The 16,277-nt window shown below is 37.0% G+C and overlaps 1 protein-coding gene across 1 annotated transcript in view; it reads left to right on the top strand.

Annotated features, from left to right (window-relative positions):
* DEPDC1B (DEP domain containing 1B) overlaps nucleotides 1-16,277 on the top strand; it is a 54,622-nt gene that overhangs the window by 17,961 nt on the left and 20,384 nt on the right. The window contains exons 3-7 of the mRNA XM_016198737.2: nucleotides 6,749-6,884; nucleotides 9,737-9,864; nucleotides 10,520-10,650; nucleotides 12,229-12,276; nucleotides 15,895-16,035. Of these exons, the coding sequence (XP_016054223.1) occupies nucleotides 6,749-6,884; nucleotides 9,737-9,864; nucleotides 10,520-10,650; nucleotides 12,229-12,276; nucleotides 15,895-16,035 (584 nt within the window). The remainder of the gene's footprint in view (nucleotides 1-6,748; nucleotides 6,885-9,736; nucleotides 9,865-10,519; nucleotides 10,651-12,228; nucleotides 12,277-15,894; nucleotides 16,036-16,277) is intronic.

Here is a 16,277-nt window from a genome sequence, read left to right as displayed (position 1 = left end):
GACCAGATTTATAAAAGTCCTTTAAAGGTGAGGGTATACCACTCTGGATTTGAGGAGTTTATAGGCTTGCAGAGTAGAAGTGGGAGAGGCCAGACAAATGTTTTATGTGAGTATCAGAAAGCGTATCTATTTAAGCATTTTTATGCAACTGATGTCCAGTCAGCATTTCACCAGTTGCTCAATTAATACTTATGTTCTGGCCTTTTCTTAAAGCTTTTGGTGTTTTTTGGGGTCAGGTAATTAGATCTTCACGTGTTGCTTCTCCCATCCTCCCCCCTTCCTGCCTCCTTTTCCTTTCTCAAGCTTGATGGATGCCTACTTATGCCAGCCTCACTGCTGAACACTTTGGATGCGTGGCCCTGTCTTCAGAGTTAAAGTTTAGATAGGAAGACAGATAAATCAGAATTCATTGTCACAAATGCTATTCTAAGGAGCTGCATTTCGTGCCATTGGAGGACTGGAGAATCAACTCTGCTTGAGTAAGTCAGAGAATATTTTGCTTCAGAGGTGACACTTAGGTTGAGTATTGATACATCAATAGGGGTTGTCAGGCAAGGAATGGAGAGAGGTCAGTCAAGGTTAGGGGACTTGCTTATAAAAGCCATCATCATGTCATCATGAGTGAGGTTGGAATATGTAAGAACTTGTTGCCTGTCATTATGCAAGGAGTGTTGGTAGAAAAGGTTGTGAAAGAATTTGCTTTTATCTGTGTCCCCCACACCCAGCACAATGCCTCGTATTTACTGAGAAAGAAGTTCAAAGGTTGGTAAGTGAAGTTTCCTTTTTACTGGGCAGGAGTTAAGCAATAATCACCCCACCTTTATTCCTGAGTAAAAGTGGCTCAGTCATTTCCCATGTCAGGTGAGCTGTGGTTAAGTATAATACAAGCTCAGTAATGGAAGGGCTATGACAAGCACAGAGTTTGGAGAGAGGCAGGCCTGGGTTCAAATCCCAGCTGAGTTACTGTTACCCATGCCATCTTAGGTAAATTGCTTACACTCTAAACCTCTGTGCCCTCCTCTACAAAGTAAGGATGCTTACGTTTCTGTCTTGAGGGTACCTCTGGTCTCACTAGATGAGAGCTCAGCAAACTTGTTCCATAAAGGGCCAGGTAGTAAATGTTTGTGGGTCAGACGACCTCAGTACAACTGCCTGAGTGCTATTGCAAGCAGCCACAGAGCAAATGTAAGGGACTGGGCATGACTGTGTTCCAGTAAAACTTCACTTATTAAAGCAAGTGGTGGGACTTGGCCTGCAGGCCACGGTTGCTTACTCCTGCACTAGACTGTTTCTTGAGGGCAGTAACTCCTATTAATTTTCATACCTCCGCTACCTAGTGGTATCTGACATGTAGAAGGCACTTACATTGTTTGAAGTGATGTGAAGTCATCACACATGAATGAGTACAAATTACTAGAAGATTCTGTTCAGGCCCTCTGAGAAAAGAAGATGCCAAGGTGGACATAGGTAATGCAGGTGATTTAATACCAGGGTTCTGGGGCACCTGGAAAGAATAAAGGGGAAAGGAACAGGAATTGGGGTGAGTCTTCAGATTGTGCTACAGGTCTGACCTCTGAAACAGAGAGGGAAAGAATTGGGTAGGAAGGGCCTCAGACCACAGGGTGCAGTTCTGAGAAAGTCTTTACCAGGCTGATGAGGATTCCTTGGGCAGAGGTTGCCTGCTAGAGGAGTCCTGTGTCTTCTGTTAGGATTGATGTGGTTCCAGAGCCCTCACTGTGCTCATTCATGTGCTGGAAGCTTCCTGGGAGAAGCATGAAAGGTACAGCAGCTAGAGACTGGAGTCTGTTGGGTTCTTGAAGGGAGAGATGGACTGTGCACCTCCATTTCTTGTGCTTTCCAGATCAGCTTTCCACACGTTCATGGGCCTTTCTTCCTGAGGCGAAGTCTAGGAGACGGAAATTACTAGAAGAACATAGTCCCTGTTGCTGCAGCTGGTCTCATAGCTACAACTGGTGCTCATCCTCTCCTCCTCCACTCTCCATTGTAAATTTCCTCACCCTCACCTATCACCTTGGCAGATTTTGGCTGGCTTACCTGGTAGTGTGACCCAAAAGTTCATTTCTGAGAGTCGGAACCCTTGCTAACCATGCACTTCTCAGGCTGATGTTTCTGTACACGCCCATTCACAGTTACAGTGGGACAAGGTAGTAGAGCTGCCACAAGTGTTCCTGTCTTGACGGGGTCAGAGCAGCCTGTCCTCTTTCTGCTGGTGAGGATCAGTTACTGCTGCTGTGTTAGTGATTCCTCGTCTTGCCTGTTGCTCCCTGCCACAAGGAGTCCAAAGTGCCTTGCTATGTTTCCTGGCAAGAGTACTCGCTCTTTAGGGGACAGGACCTCCAGTTGTGGGAATGGGGTCCTGGGAGGAGGGGTGAGTAAGGCTATTCCTGCATCCAGCCCATGGTTCTTGGCCATGTATTCCTATGTATATGGGACACAGCACCATATAGAGTCCATCCTATATTCTAGCTTTTCTCCAGTACAACACTGTCTTGATTATAGTAAGTTTATAATAAATCTTGAAATTTGGTAGTGTGTCCCTAACTTTGTTCTTTTTTAAAATTGTTTTGGCTATTCTAGTTCTTTTGCCTTTTCACATAAATTTTACAATCAACTTATTTCTACAAGAATTTCTGCTGAGATATTGAGTGAAATTGTATGGAATCTGTAGATCAGTTTGCAGAGATTTGACAAATTAACAAAATTGAGTCTTCCAAATCCTGGACATGGTATATCTCTCAGTTTATTTAGGTTTTTAATCTTTCAGTAGTGTTTTGTAGTTTTCAGTACACAGACTGTACACAAGTTTTGTTAGATTTAGATCTAAGTAGTTAATGGTGTTTGGTGCTCTTGTAAATGGTAGTAGTTTTCCCTGTAAATCTTGTACACTTTTTAGAAGTCCTAGGTAGTTTATATATGAAAAATATATATAAATGTTTCTGTTTCAAATGTAATTTATTTTCTAAATAGTTACTGCTAATCTAAAGTAGGAGTGGCTTTCAGATTGGATCACATCTCTCCCCTCCTTAAAAATTATCATTTGATCCTTTACTCATATTTTATTCACATGGAATAAGGAATCATTTCTGAACTGGGGCTCCAAGGCTTTCTTAGTTTGACAACTGATTACTTCTCTTCATCTCTCATTCTTCCCTTGAACACTTTACGTATTGTGAAATGTAATCATTAGCAGTTTTTCAGCATGTAAATGACACAGTACTATATAGCACTACTGGACTAGAAAAATATGTTGAATGGGTACATAGTACATTGAAACCCAGCAAATTGCTATGGGTTTGCCGAACCCATGGGTTTCTGGGAAATGGCAGTCTCAGAGAGGTCAATTCCTACAATAATCTCTACCCCGGCTGGCTTTTTATACAAAGGCTTTAGGTTACTTATGAAGTCAAAGAGGCAGGCTCAGGCTGGCAAAAGCTGTAGGTGCTGCAAATTTCTGCTGATGCTAAAGGAATAATTTTAGTATATATTATGGAAAAGAGTTTAAGTCATTGTGTTCTCTGTCACTTATGGGTCAAATTTATTAAAATTATAAACTATGTTTTTCCTGTGGTTTAGATACCCTAGTTGATTAGGTAATGAATTCTAATTTGTTTCAAGTAAATTCATCAAAGGATAATAGTTTAATATAGATTATTTTCTAATTTTTTTTTTTTTTTAACCAATATTTGGCAGCAGAGGTAGCAGTAAGAGACCTGGCTTATTCTATAGGATGACTAGCTGTGGTTAGTACCTTTTCTATCTTCAGTGTACAAATGTGGAGTTTGTACTAGATCATTTTTAAGGGACTTTAAATTCTGGAATCCATGATCATGTTAGGATAAAATTTATAATTTATAAAGCAAAAACAAATTTAGTCCACTAGAGGGAGCTCTGTTCTTTTTAAATGCCCTCAGACAATTTTATTGAAAAATAGATCATTCATAGAAGAATGTATAAACCGTAGCTGACCAATTTATATAAGAATAATAAAATGAACACTTGTTTACCCACAATTTGAATCTTTTCCTCAGAGGTCATCGACATCCTGATTTTTGTCTTAATTATGCCCTCACTTTCTTTACTGTTTTAACACTTTCACTTGTATCCTTAAACAATATATTGATTTGTTTCTGAAGTATTTTTCTGTTTTGAACTTTATATAAAATGTACCGAAGAGTGTGTGTCCTTTTATGACTTGTTCTTTTATTTCTCATGATTTTTGATATTCATCCATGTTGATATATTTAATTATAGTTGATGGGATTTTCTCATCTATATTCTGCTTTGTTATATCAGTATACCACAATCTAGTTATCTGTTCTTCTGTTAATGGTGATTTGAACCTCTTTCAGTTTTTTGCTGTTATAAACAATGCTCCCATGAACATTTATGGACATGTTTCCTTTTGTACACGTGGAAGTTCCTTTAGGATACCCAGAGTTACCTTGGAGTGGAATTAGTTTAGAGGATATATGCATGTTCAACTTTACTTTGTAATGCCAAGCTTTTCCATAGTGAATATGCTAACTTTTATTCTAGTAGTAGAAAATATTTGATATTGACTGGCTTAAATTCTTGCCAGTCTGGCAAGTGTGAAATACTGTCTCCTGTGATATTATTTTAGTGGCTTAAAGTGTTTTATTTTGTTCATGGTTTTTTGTGTGTTTGTTTTTTGTCAACAATTTATGCTAGGTTCATCTGGCAGTTTGGCCTTTACCCATAGATGTTGGTCTGTAGAATATTCATTTCCAAGGTGGCTTCTTTCTCTGCTCACAAATGTGATGCCTTTGTGCCTTTTGGCCCCTCTCTTTCTACAGGAGGTTTCATCCTCTAGGGCAGGGATGGGGAACTTTTTTCTGCCAAGGGCCATTTGGATATTTATAACATCAATCGAGGGCCATACAAAATTATCAGCTTAAAAATTAGCTAGGAAAAAAGCTCCTAGCTTTATTGAATTTCAAGTCCAGCCTGCGGTTGCGGTTGCGTTGGCAGGGCTAGACCGAATGATTTCCCCACCCCTGCTCTAGGGCATCTCTACATGGGTTGTGCTTCTTGTGGCAGGATGGCCTTAAGGTAGCTATTGTCCTTACATTGTTGCTGGAATTATATATGGTATTGTATGTGAATGTGAGAGTGTGTGTGTGTGTGAGTGTGTATGTGTGTATACATGCTTTACTTTGGCTGGAAATGGGACTTTTGTAGTGATTGTTGGCTTCTAAGAGACAGGATTGGACTTCTATAAGCCATGCTCTACTTACGAACCAGGGTAACTTTCACTGGCTTTAGAGTTCAATTTAATTTGTATTTTGGAATCATTTGGAAATAACTGCTTTAGTAACTTAATACCAGAAAGTTAAGCTATCTTTCAGTTTATTTATCTTTAACTTGATTTAATGATTTGAAGACCTCATTTTTTTCATACAAACTCAGAATTGACCTTTCAAATAAAATGCAGTTATTGGATATTCTTTTGAGAGAAGATGAAACTCAGCTTTTCTCCATCAGTCATCTTTTTTCAAGTCTATTGTGACTGTTTTTGAAACATTTCTCCACAGTACTCTATTTGTGATCCTCCTGATTTACCTTGATAAAAGTTTCCTTATAAACTATAGACATTTGTAAATGATTTCCTCATTTGTTTTAGGAATATCTTCTGTGTCAACATTAAGAACTAGAATTCTTGCATTGATTTATCAGTGCAATGCAATACATTGCAATATAGTGTATCATTTTTTAATAAGCTAATAGAAAAAGATCCTCTAAGTAAAATATGTATTAATTACATTTCTGTTCTTTATCAGGTATGGTCTAGACTAGTTTAAAGATATTTAGATTGCATTTAGGCTTCTTTGGTTAGTTCTGGAGTGATGCTATTGATACCTAGGAGGGACAGAAACAGGATTACTGAAAGCCAGAATAGGGACATTGGACAGCTTTCTATTTCCTTTGAGATGGATTTCTAGACCGAAGCTTCTATCTCAGTGTGAAGTGTTGGATATTCTAGGGAAGGAGGATTGATCTATATTAGAAGTAGTTATAAAAATGAATATTAGATCAAATGATTTTTTTGAAAATGTTTTTATTGATTTTTAGAGAGAGAGGAAGTGGAGGGGAGAAAGAAACATGGATCATCTGCCTCCTGCACGCCCCCTGCTGGGATGGAGCCCGCAACCTGGGCATGTGCCATGACTGGGAATCGAACCAGTGACCTCTTAGTACACGGGGTGACACTCAACCAACTGAGCCATACCTGCCTGGCTCAAATGATTTTTGTTCTAATATATGCTTCCTTAGCAAGTATTGCTGAGGATTTATCTATCAATAATTTCTATTTGCATACTTACCATGTACAAATTTCAACTGGAGTTATGAGGCAGTAAGGATTTCAAGCTAGGTGAAAGGAATGGCTTACTTGGGCATCACATTAAGAACATATTAATGAAAGTCAAATGATAAGAAAATGAATTCTATTTATTTAAAAATGTGTCACATGCTTGATTCCTATTTTTCTCCATAAATGGTATTTGATGGGCATGATGGATGAATATTTTTTTTTTAATCATATTGTTGGGTATAATTAGCCATGTATAATGATTTGATCAACTATGAACTCATTTATTATATGAAGTTTGCCATTATATAAATTCTCAAGGATACAAGAAGTGATATTGTTAAAATATCTGTGTCTTCCACTGACTATAATAATAGAGGTTTTCTTCTTGGTTTTTAGATTCCCTCCTTCCTCACCCCTGAAACCATATCCAAAGAGGCCCCCATACCAAAAGGGTGTTATTAAATTTCCAGAGTGGAATGACCCCCCATCAGGCACTTCACAAGAGAACATCCCAGTGAGGCCAGTTGTGATGGTAAGTGCCATTACTAAAAGACTGGGGCTAGCAGCAGGGAGAAATAAGTAGTAGTCTGTGAACCACCAGGCTTAGTCCATTTCCCTGTTGTTCCCTTCTGAACTATGGTCTGAAAGTATTTTAAAAACGATACCTTACCTGTCAATAGCTGAGACATCAATAACGAAGAAAGGCTGAGTTTTAGATTTTTTCACTGTTTCCTACTGACATTTTGACTGAATATATGGCAGCTTTTTTCATATGTTCAGACCAAACAGTTTTGTTACAACTCCCTCAAATTATGTTCTTTTCCTTTCTGTTCTATAATTTGCTCTTTTCCCTCTTTGTCTCCTCCACCTGAATTTTATTACCAGTTGAGAGTGAGAAGGTTAGGGCATGGAGTATTGTGGAGTGAGCCCTATACAAAATATGAACAAAGGTAGAATCTGCTGGTCTTGGAAAACCTAAGCTCATTGTGCAATGAACTCCTTTTTGGGGAACATACTTTTTCTTTAAAATACCCCCAGTAAAGACCACCAAGATTTAAATAATGCTTAAAAATAAAATATAGAGAGAAATTTTGTATGGCAGTTTTTAATAATTATAGTAACACCAATGTTTTAAGTTAACCTAGTCTTATAGGACTTGGTGTCCAGTTCATACTTTTGTTTGCAAAGATTTGATATAAACATTTTTTGGCAATGTAAAGAAAAGAAAAAAGTTATCTGAAGAGGTTGTATTATATCTCAGTTTGGAGAGAATCATTAAGCAGCTTAGGCTTTATCTAAGATAATGCAAGAAAAAGTGACACGTGACAGAAATGAGGACTCCATAAAGGCTTGCAGATATGTCAGAGACAGTGATGAAATTGGTTTTAAATATGTTTGATGACAAAGTTGGGTTATATTAAATGAAGTGTCTAATAGGCAGATGGAGATAATGGCGCTGGAACGTAGAGGAGAAGTCATATTTGGAAGTGATTAATTTATTCACTCAACAAAGATTGAGTGTCTGCCGTGTGCCAATCATTGTGGTAGGCTCTACAGGTACAGTAGTATGTCATACAGTTTTGCTTTAAAAGGACTCATAGTCTAGTGAAGCATACAATACAAATGTAAATTATTAGAAAACAAAGTGGAACTACTCTGAAAGAGTGAGCACAAAGGGTTTTTGAGGATTTTTAAATTAATTCCCAATGTGGAATACTTAATTAAGGTCTACTTGATAGTCCCTGTCCTAGAGAAAATTAAAATATAAGCTCTATGAGATGAGGTACATTTTTTTGCACATTCATATTAAACACCTAATATGACCCCATCAGTAGAGTTGTTATTCAACAGACATTTGTTTATTATAAGGTCACCCAGTGTTGTTTCTACAAAAGAGATAATCCCATATTAAATTAATGTGTCTGTCATCAATATAACTTCCTTTTCCTGTTCTATCTGGTTCTGCGAAGTTGTAAAATTCCTGGTATTACCTCTAGGAAAACCAAGAACTCATTAGCATACTTTAATGCACCAGTGACAGTGACTTCTTTCTTCTGTTTTCAGTTTCAAATTTTTCAGGAGCCCTGAAGTAGTATACCAGTGTCTTGATTTGTCGACCCCCGACCCCCAGTGTATCATTTTCCTGGTCATCTGAATCTACATTTGTTTTGACAACTATTGTCGTGCCTCTTCTCGTACTTCCCCCTTAAATGAAGTGGTAGAAGTTTGAAAGCTCCCTGCTTGTTATAATTCCACTGTAGCCTAGACTGCTGCTTCCTGAGAATTGTCCAAAGAAGGAATGGCGGAGCAGGATCTGTTTCCCTTGATACAGGTTTTAGAGTAATGAGGTAGAGTTAGTAGAGAAACAGTTCATCTTAAAGAACTTGACTCAGTCATTTTTTCTTTTTTACTTTCCCTCTTTCTGTCTCTGCCTCCACTTTGTTGGTTGTTTTTTGTTTCTGTTTTGTCCTGTCTTCTCTCGCTTAGCCATTATATCAAATAAAAATGAAATACATAAAATTATTTCGTGTGTTTGCTGAGTGGGCAATATAATGTCAAAAATAAGGGTGTGGGCCCTGGAGCCAGACTGCTGGGTTTGAGTCTTGGCCCCTCCATTCACTAGCTATTTGAGCTTGTTTCTGTTTCGTTCACTGTGTTCCTCTCTCAGTTTTCTTTTTGGTGGAACCCGGATGATAATACCCCTCTGGGGTAAGGTTGTTATGAGAATCAAGTGAGTTCACCCAGGTACTTAGTAACTTAACTGCTATTTCTCTTATTAATGTATTTAGTAGAATTATTTACAGGCAGAGACAAAAGGAAAAAGTTACCCATAATATCATCCAGAGAGAATTAATACTACCATTTTTGTTGGGTATTAGTTTTTCTCCTTCCCAGCTGTCCCTGTGGAGCTCTTGTTTTACCTGCCTTTTAGACATGCCTATGATCTGGGGGCTGCTCTTCAACATTGTACTTATTTGATCTTTACTTATAAAAAAAAATAGAGAACTCTTGAATATAATATCATTTTATTTTAAATAATTATTCAGTTTGGACAGTGTGTGAAGTTGGATAGGAATTCCTTTAGTTAATTTTGAAGTAATAAAATTTTATTTCATTCCTACTTCACTGATTATTTGGAACTCTCAAAGGAAATGTCATGCTTATCATCATAGCTCTTTTGCAATTCTTGAATATTCATTTATGATATGACCTGATCTTTAAGAGTCATTTTATTTCTCTGTAGTCCATGCAAAGAAAGTTTATTTTTCTTGTTATTTTTAAATCAAATTGCAAGTAACCAAATTAAAGAATTTCTCATAAAACCATACCAGTGTCTACTGAAATATTTATTTTCTTTCTTTCTACTCCCCTTCCCGCCATTAGAATTCTGAGATGTGGTACAAGCGTCACAGTATTGCTATCGGAGAGGTGCCGGCTTGCCGTCTTGTCTACCGCAGACAGCTGACAGAGGCCAATGTAGAAGAGATATGGAAGTCTATGACATTATCATAGTATGTGCATTTGATATTAATGACACTTTTTAGTGTGTGTTTTTTTCTAATTTGCTTCTCCACTATTCTCTGCATACTTAATTTCCTGAAGTTATGTATAAAAATTTCAACTTTGATTGCATTATTTGTAGCTGTGCTGCTTATCAAACATAATTTAACTGAATTCTGGATATTTTCTGTGTCATTTATATAATAGTTAAGAATAGACATTTGAAAGTTCTTAAACTTCCTAGTAACACTGAACTGTTAATGAAACAGAATGAGAAATTTGATCTTTTAGATATCTGATGTACTGTTGGTAATTAAGGTTAATGATATAGCAAGTTGTTGTTTTTTCTCACAAAAATGTACTAGTAGCAGTTTCTCATCATTAGATAAGCTAGTTTTTGTTTTTATGATATCCTATGAAATCATTTTTTTGGCATTCAAGGTGTTATGTTATTAAATTAGTGAAGCAATATATTAATGGCAAAAGGATATTTTTCAAGTGTGTTCTCTTATACTCAATTTCTAGCCTTTTTGCCCCAGAAAGATTGGGTGAAATGAATGAAAACAACACATTTTAAAGACTGATCTTTTACAGTGCTGGGCTTTGGGGTAAATAATGATTTTTTAAAAAGTAACTAATTAATGTAATTCTTATTTATTTTTTTAGTTTACAGAAAATCCTTGGCCTAGATTCCTTAGAAGAAGTATTAGACATTAAACTCGTCAAGCCCAAGTTCATCATACATAATGTATATAGTGTGAGCAAGCAGGGAGTTGTTATCCTTGATGACAAGTCAAGTAAGTGCGTAAAAACCATTTTGTTTCTTGTTGATCCAATACGTTGGCTGCATAGGTCTGCAGCTTCTATTTGACACTTCTTTAAATCCTAAATAAATTTTTCCCCTCATTACACATAGTCTCCTCTCATGTCCTAATGCCATTTAACTAATTGTTTGGATTAAAGAAATGTCATAGAATGATGAATCCTCAGGAGTGAAAACGTCGGGAGAATCCATCCAGAGGCCAATTCAGTGTTAGCCACCCTCGCATTAAGTGGTTCTGTATTATCCCTGGAAAATCCCTGAAAAGTGACTAGGTTTAAGACATACCTTAGAACTTGAGTCAGTTTTCAGGTGGATCTTGGGGTCTGATGGATTTTAGGTTCTCATTGATCTTTTTGTTATGGTATGTCTGTGTCAGTTTTTCTGGGATACTTGTGGTTTATGTCATTTTTTTCTTTTTATAAAAGTAGCTTTTTAAATGTTGAAGGTGTTTCAATTTTGTATACCTTTTTTTTAAGCCAGTTGACAAATCAGAAGAAAAAAAAGACATTTAGTAGCTATCTCTTCTGGTTTTTGATTTGGAAAAGTACCATCATGGTATGTGGAGTGAGCCAGGATCTCCAAACTGATTTTACTGCTTCCTCCCCTGGATAAAGGGAGGGACTTTAATTGGATGGGCTCTTTGATTGGTCCTTTCTTCGCTTCAAACCCTTGGTCCTGGGCATCAGCTGGAACTAGGATGACCACTGGATGTGGGAATGTGGTACAGTACTTTGGGTTGTATAATTTATTAAAGAGAAGGCTGGAGGCTCCAGGCAGCAGACAGAGCTGTGCCAGAAGGAGCCGAGCAGCGGTGAGCAGGAAGAGGTTGCTCTAGGCCAAGTTTCCTGGCAGGAACAGAATGTGTCTTTGAAGCCTTAAGTGCTTCCCCTCTTATAGCCCCTGCCTCAGGAGGACATCAGGGAGCAGAAATTTGTGAATTCATGAGTTGTCTGGTTAATAAATACCAACATGTAAAATTAAGTTACATAGAATGAGGAGGTGTTGCCTTTGAAATACATCTGGAATCCTTTCACATTCTCTGAGTACAGCAAACATTAATACTTTTAGCTACCAGTTGGATGACCAGGCATCTTTTGTCTTATTAAGTTTTTCAGAAAGAAGAGAGCACTCACAAGACTCAGGCTCATTAGGTTGACAATTCAACCACTGTCTTGCAGTTTTGCTGAAGGTGGAGAAGATAGAAAGTGGAAGCATGAGTGCTGGCCCATCCATCAGATGCCTGTGGCAGGGCCAGGGAGGAAGACGAGACTCTACCAAATGGCTCATCTAGGATTTTTTTGTAGCAATGTTAACCATTATTATTTTAAGGGTGTTCTAATATGAATAGCCTACATTAATATGTCACTAAAGTTCATCTTGTCCTTGGAGAATTTTGCAGGCATGATTTATACATAAATAGGTAGATTTGATTAGCAGATACATTTCATATTACTTGGGCAAGTACTATATTCTTATGATACCAACTATATATGTAACTTCTAAAGTTATATGCAATTGAGTAAGATAGCTTTTTGTTTTTATTTTTCTGCAGAAGAACTTCCTCATTGGGTACTGTCAGCAATGAAGTGTTTGGCAAATTGTAAGTACTAATTGTCCTCCAGTTTTATGAAATTCATAGAAATTAGCATCCTGAATTAGAGTATATTTTTGCTCAATGGCCTGAACATTGATTTGACACCTGTGAGACTAGCCTTTAATTATTTTGGGATTACTGTACTTTTAGTGATAAATTTGTGTCTTGGTGAAAGGGATGAATTATAGAATACTTTTAAAGGAATCTGTGCTTCCATTTTCTAGTGAATGATTTTTATTCCTAAAACATGTATTCCTAAGTACGTCCTATATTTACATCAACAGTTTGCTTAGCAGATCCTGTCTACTAATGGCTATTTACAGGGCCATTAGTAGTTTAATTGGGAGAGAACTATTTTAGAAGCCTAATCTAACTGCTGGTAGGCTAGATGGTTTGGAAGGAGAAGAACCTGCATGCAGAGAAACAAGAAAGACTGTTTCAGTCTTTGGATGTACAGTGAAGGTGCCTGAGTCAGGGCTGTCCCTCTGAGGTTTTCACAGGCATATGAAATCCATTTTATTGGATATCAGAGGTACTGCAAAGCAACGAGTAATTATGGTATTTCACTTAACACTGTCATTTCGGGGGGGATTTCAGAAGGCTTGACCCAAAAGAGGGATTCTAGTGGTTAATGGCTTAGCTCAAGCAAATGATTTTAATGAGAAGAATTCTAGTTATTTTGGTTGATTGATGGTGGTGATATTTATTCTCTAGGGCCTTTTGAGACATCACAGATCACTGCAGAGAGGTAGTTTCTTTCTTCCCTTTTGGGTGAGACTAGTATGTATAGAGATAAGTGTATAAATTCTTGAATTAGTAGACTCTGAATTATTTATTTAACTGAAGTTGATTTTGTTTGATTATAGAATGAAACTAAAATAACGATTCAGCTTACTGTGGGTGATTTCAGAGGTAATATACAGAAAATGATTACATACTATCACTCTGAATGTGAATAGCAACATTGTGTTAGTTTATGTGAAGCCCAGAGTTCTCTATGTTTAACTATTAAAATGATCATTTTTTGGTAACTATTTTGGAACCTCTGAGATGTAGAATTCTGTGGTTTTGCCTTGGGAAAGTGATTTTTCTTTTTCTTGCTCATTTGAAATCAAAGTTAAATTATATCCTTGGCCAGAGTTGACAGTGACAAGATAGAAGATATAAATAAGATACTAAATTATCCATTTCTGAATTCCTGGCAAATTTAGGATCTGGAGGTTGATCAACTGGGAATGAACAGAGGAAGCCAGAATAAGAAATCTAGGCTATAATATGTTGTAAAGTGCATATTAAGGTGTGGCTATGATGTTGAATTTTCAGTGATGATCAAAACTTAGTAAAGAGCATAGTTTTCCCTCAAGGAAAATGTACACATAAAGCCACCAAACTTCTGCAGAAAAGCTAGAATAACTGGAATTTCTCATCAGTGGAGAGGAAAGATGTGAGGAGTGACTCAGTAATGTTCTCCATGTGTGTCTGCTGGTGGTATATTAGGTGGAGATTCTTGGGACAGGATATGTCTCAGATGTATCAAGTGCAGTGGATGGTTGGCATATTCATAAGATGTTTGTTTATATGTCAGAAAAAAAGGTGGTGAAAGGACAAGTTCGGCCTTTTGAATAGTTCTATTAAATTATTAATTTTTCCAAATTCTCATTGGTCTCCAAAGTTTATTTTGAGTCTTTTAAAGTCATGACCTATTTCTTACCCTTTTTATTTTTAATGAGTCTAGGTTTCCATTATAGTCATCTAAAAGGGAACAGAAAGGGTAGACTGATTATATGGTATTTTGAAGGCCTAGTGCTCTCTTTTCTGTAAATCTGCTCCTCCCTTCTTTCCTTTCAGCCTGTCCACATTAATTGTAGACCATGTACACACAGGCCTGGGTACTTGGCCAGCGTAGTGGTTGACCACAGAATGAAGGACTAATGCTAAATAAATATAAAACCAGGTCAACTGTGGTTTTCTTCTTCTTTGTGCATGCAGCTTGCAAGAATTCAATCAGAAATGGATACACACAACTCTTTCCCAAAATGTCAAGAATAACATTTATAAAAATCTAATTAAAAAAAAATTCTGAAATTCAAGATGATTAAGAAATAAAAGATCTTAGAAATATGGCCTCCTCATAGAGCTCACTATGCACCTGGCATTTTTAGGGAAACTATTTTTTACATATTTTTAACAAGAATGATGAAATGTTCACAAAAGGGTACAGTTGCTTAGAATGAACTGCATACTTATTCTGGGGAGGGAGTAGTGTGTATTGCTTGCTAGACATAGTAAACTAATGACAGCATTTCAGTTGACTGAGCCTGCAATGTTTTAGAGGGGGACTCAAGCAGAAATGTCTGCTGTTTGATGCTAGGTTTATGTGGCACCACACAAGAGACCTTTCAAAATTTTTGTTACTTTAGCCACTCAAATTCAGTTATTTTCTAAGAAGTGTTCAGAATACTAAAAGGTAAGAAGAGTTTTTAGAGAGACCCACAAAAAGCCATATTCACAGTGTCCCAGTGGCCTTGAGATAAAGGCCCAGAATGCTTGTCTTTTTTAGTTTGATCCTTTGTCTTTAGTTAGAGCGATCATGTAGTTAGAATTTCCTTTCCGTTCTTACTGGCTTCATCTTAGGTTCTCCTGAGGTAGAGCTCTGTTTGGGTAGAGTTTAGTCGTGTGTTCTGCTGGCCCAGAGCCTACCAGCAGTTGAACTTTCTTCCGTGCTGTGATGGGAAGAGAGAAGGCTGGCTACCCTGCCTCCTGGGACCACTCGCCGTTTTCCTCAAGGCGCGGGCAGCTCTAGCTCATCTCTGCACTTGGCAGTATAAACCTGCAGTCTCTCTGTGGATCGTTGGGGGCATTTGCTGCCAACTCCACAGAGAGCTAAGCATTTCTTGTTCCTCTTTCGTCCCAGATACAAGTGGATCTTTGCCTTGTTGCTGGCATAGGATAGGGCTGGGACCAGGTTGTTTCAGGCTTCTTATAGTTCTTCCAACTTTGCAATATGACTCTGCTTGATAAACTATCTTTTGCTGGTTGGTTAGGGATTAAATATGGAGTTTTACAATCAGAATGCATTACAAGACACAATGTAAAATCTCCTTTTCAGAATATCTTTAAGAAAAAGGTATAAATTCTTACCAGTCTGAAATAGTTTAGAGGCAGAAATTGATTATTTTACTCAGCTCTGACTCAAAATAATGAAAAGCTTTGAAATTGCTTTATAATTTGTCTATTACATGTGTGAGCTAATTGTTAGCATGGTCAGTGCTGTCAAAACTAGGAAAATATTGAATATTTCAAGAAAATTATCATTGTTTACATTTAATAAAAATGCCTTTTGGAAGGACCAAAAAAAAGAGTGAATTTCATTTAAAATGGAAGTAAGCCAGTGGTTTTCCTCATTGTTTTATAATAGATATCAATGTAGCCATAAATCAGGTTAACTGTGGTTTTTTTCTTATTTGTATAAGTGAAATGTATAATGTCAATTTATTTAATGTCATTTTCCCCATGAAAACTTTTCTGATTTTGAATATCTGTACACAACATACATATGCAGAGAAGCTAATACTCAGTGGTTGCCCTGCTAATGTTTTTTCCTATCTCATTCTTTTTTAATAGGGCCTAATTGTTCGGATTTGAAGCAGCCTATGTACTTAGGATTTGAAAAAGATGTCTTTAAAACCATAGCAGATTACTATGGTCACTTGAAAGAGCCTCTGCTTACATTTCATCTTTTTGATGCCTTTGTCAGTGCTCTAGGTAAGTTGGAATATAGTGAGCATTTATCTGCATTACCAATATTGAATCATTTCATTTTCACTATCGTGAGACTCCATTAGCCAAATGTCCATAGTGTTTTTGAAATAAAAACTAATGGGGTACTTGCCTAGTTGGTGCCTTGCTCTTGAAAAGGGAAAAGAAAATGGTTAAACTCTGTTATGAAACTCAAAGCAAGCACCATTATTTCCTAAGAAAGGATAATATGTTGTATGTCATTTTTT

Source organism: Miniopterus natalensis, chromosome 3, assembly GCF_054644295.1.
Source record: "Miniopterus natalensis isolate mMinNat1 chromosome 3, mMinNat1.hap1, whole genome shotgun sequence".
Taxonomy (NCBI): Eukaryota; Metazoa; Chordata; class Mammalia; order Chiroptera; family Miniopteridae; genus Miniopterus; species Miniopterus natalensis.
The sequence above is the reverse complement of the archived record's forward strand: the minus strand, read 5'-3'. Positions and strand labels throughout refer to the sequence as shown.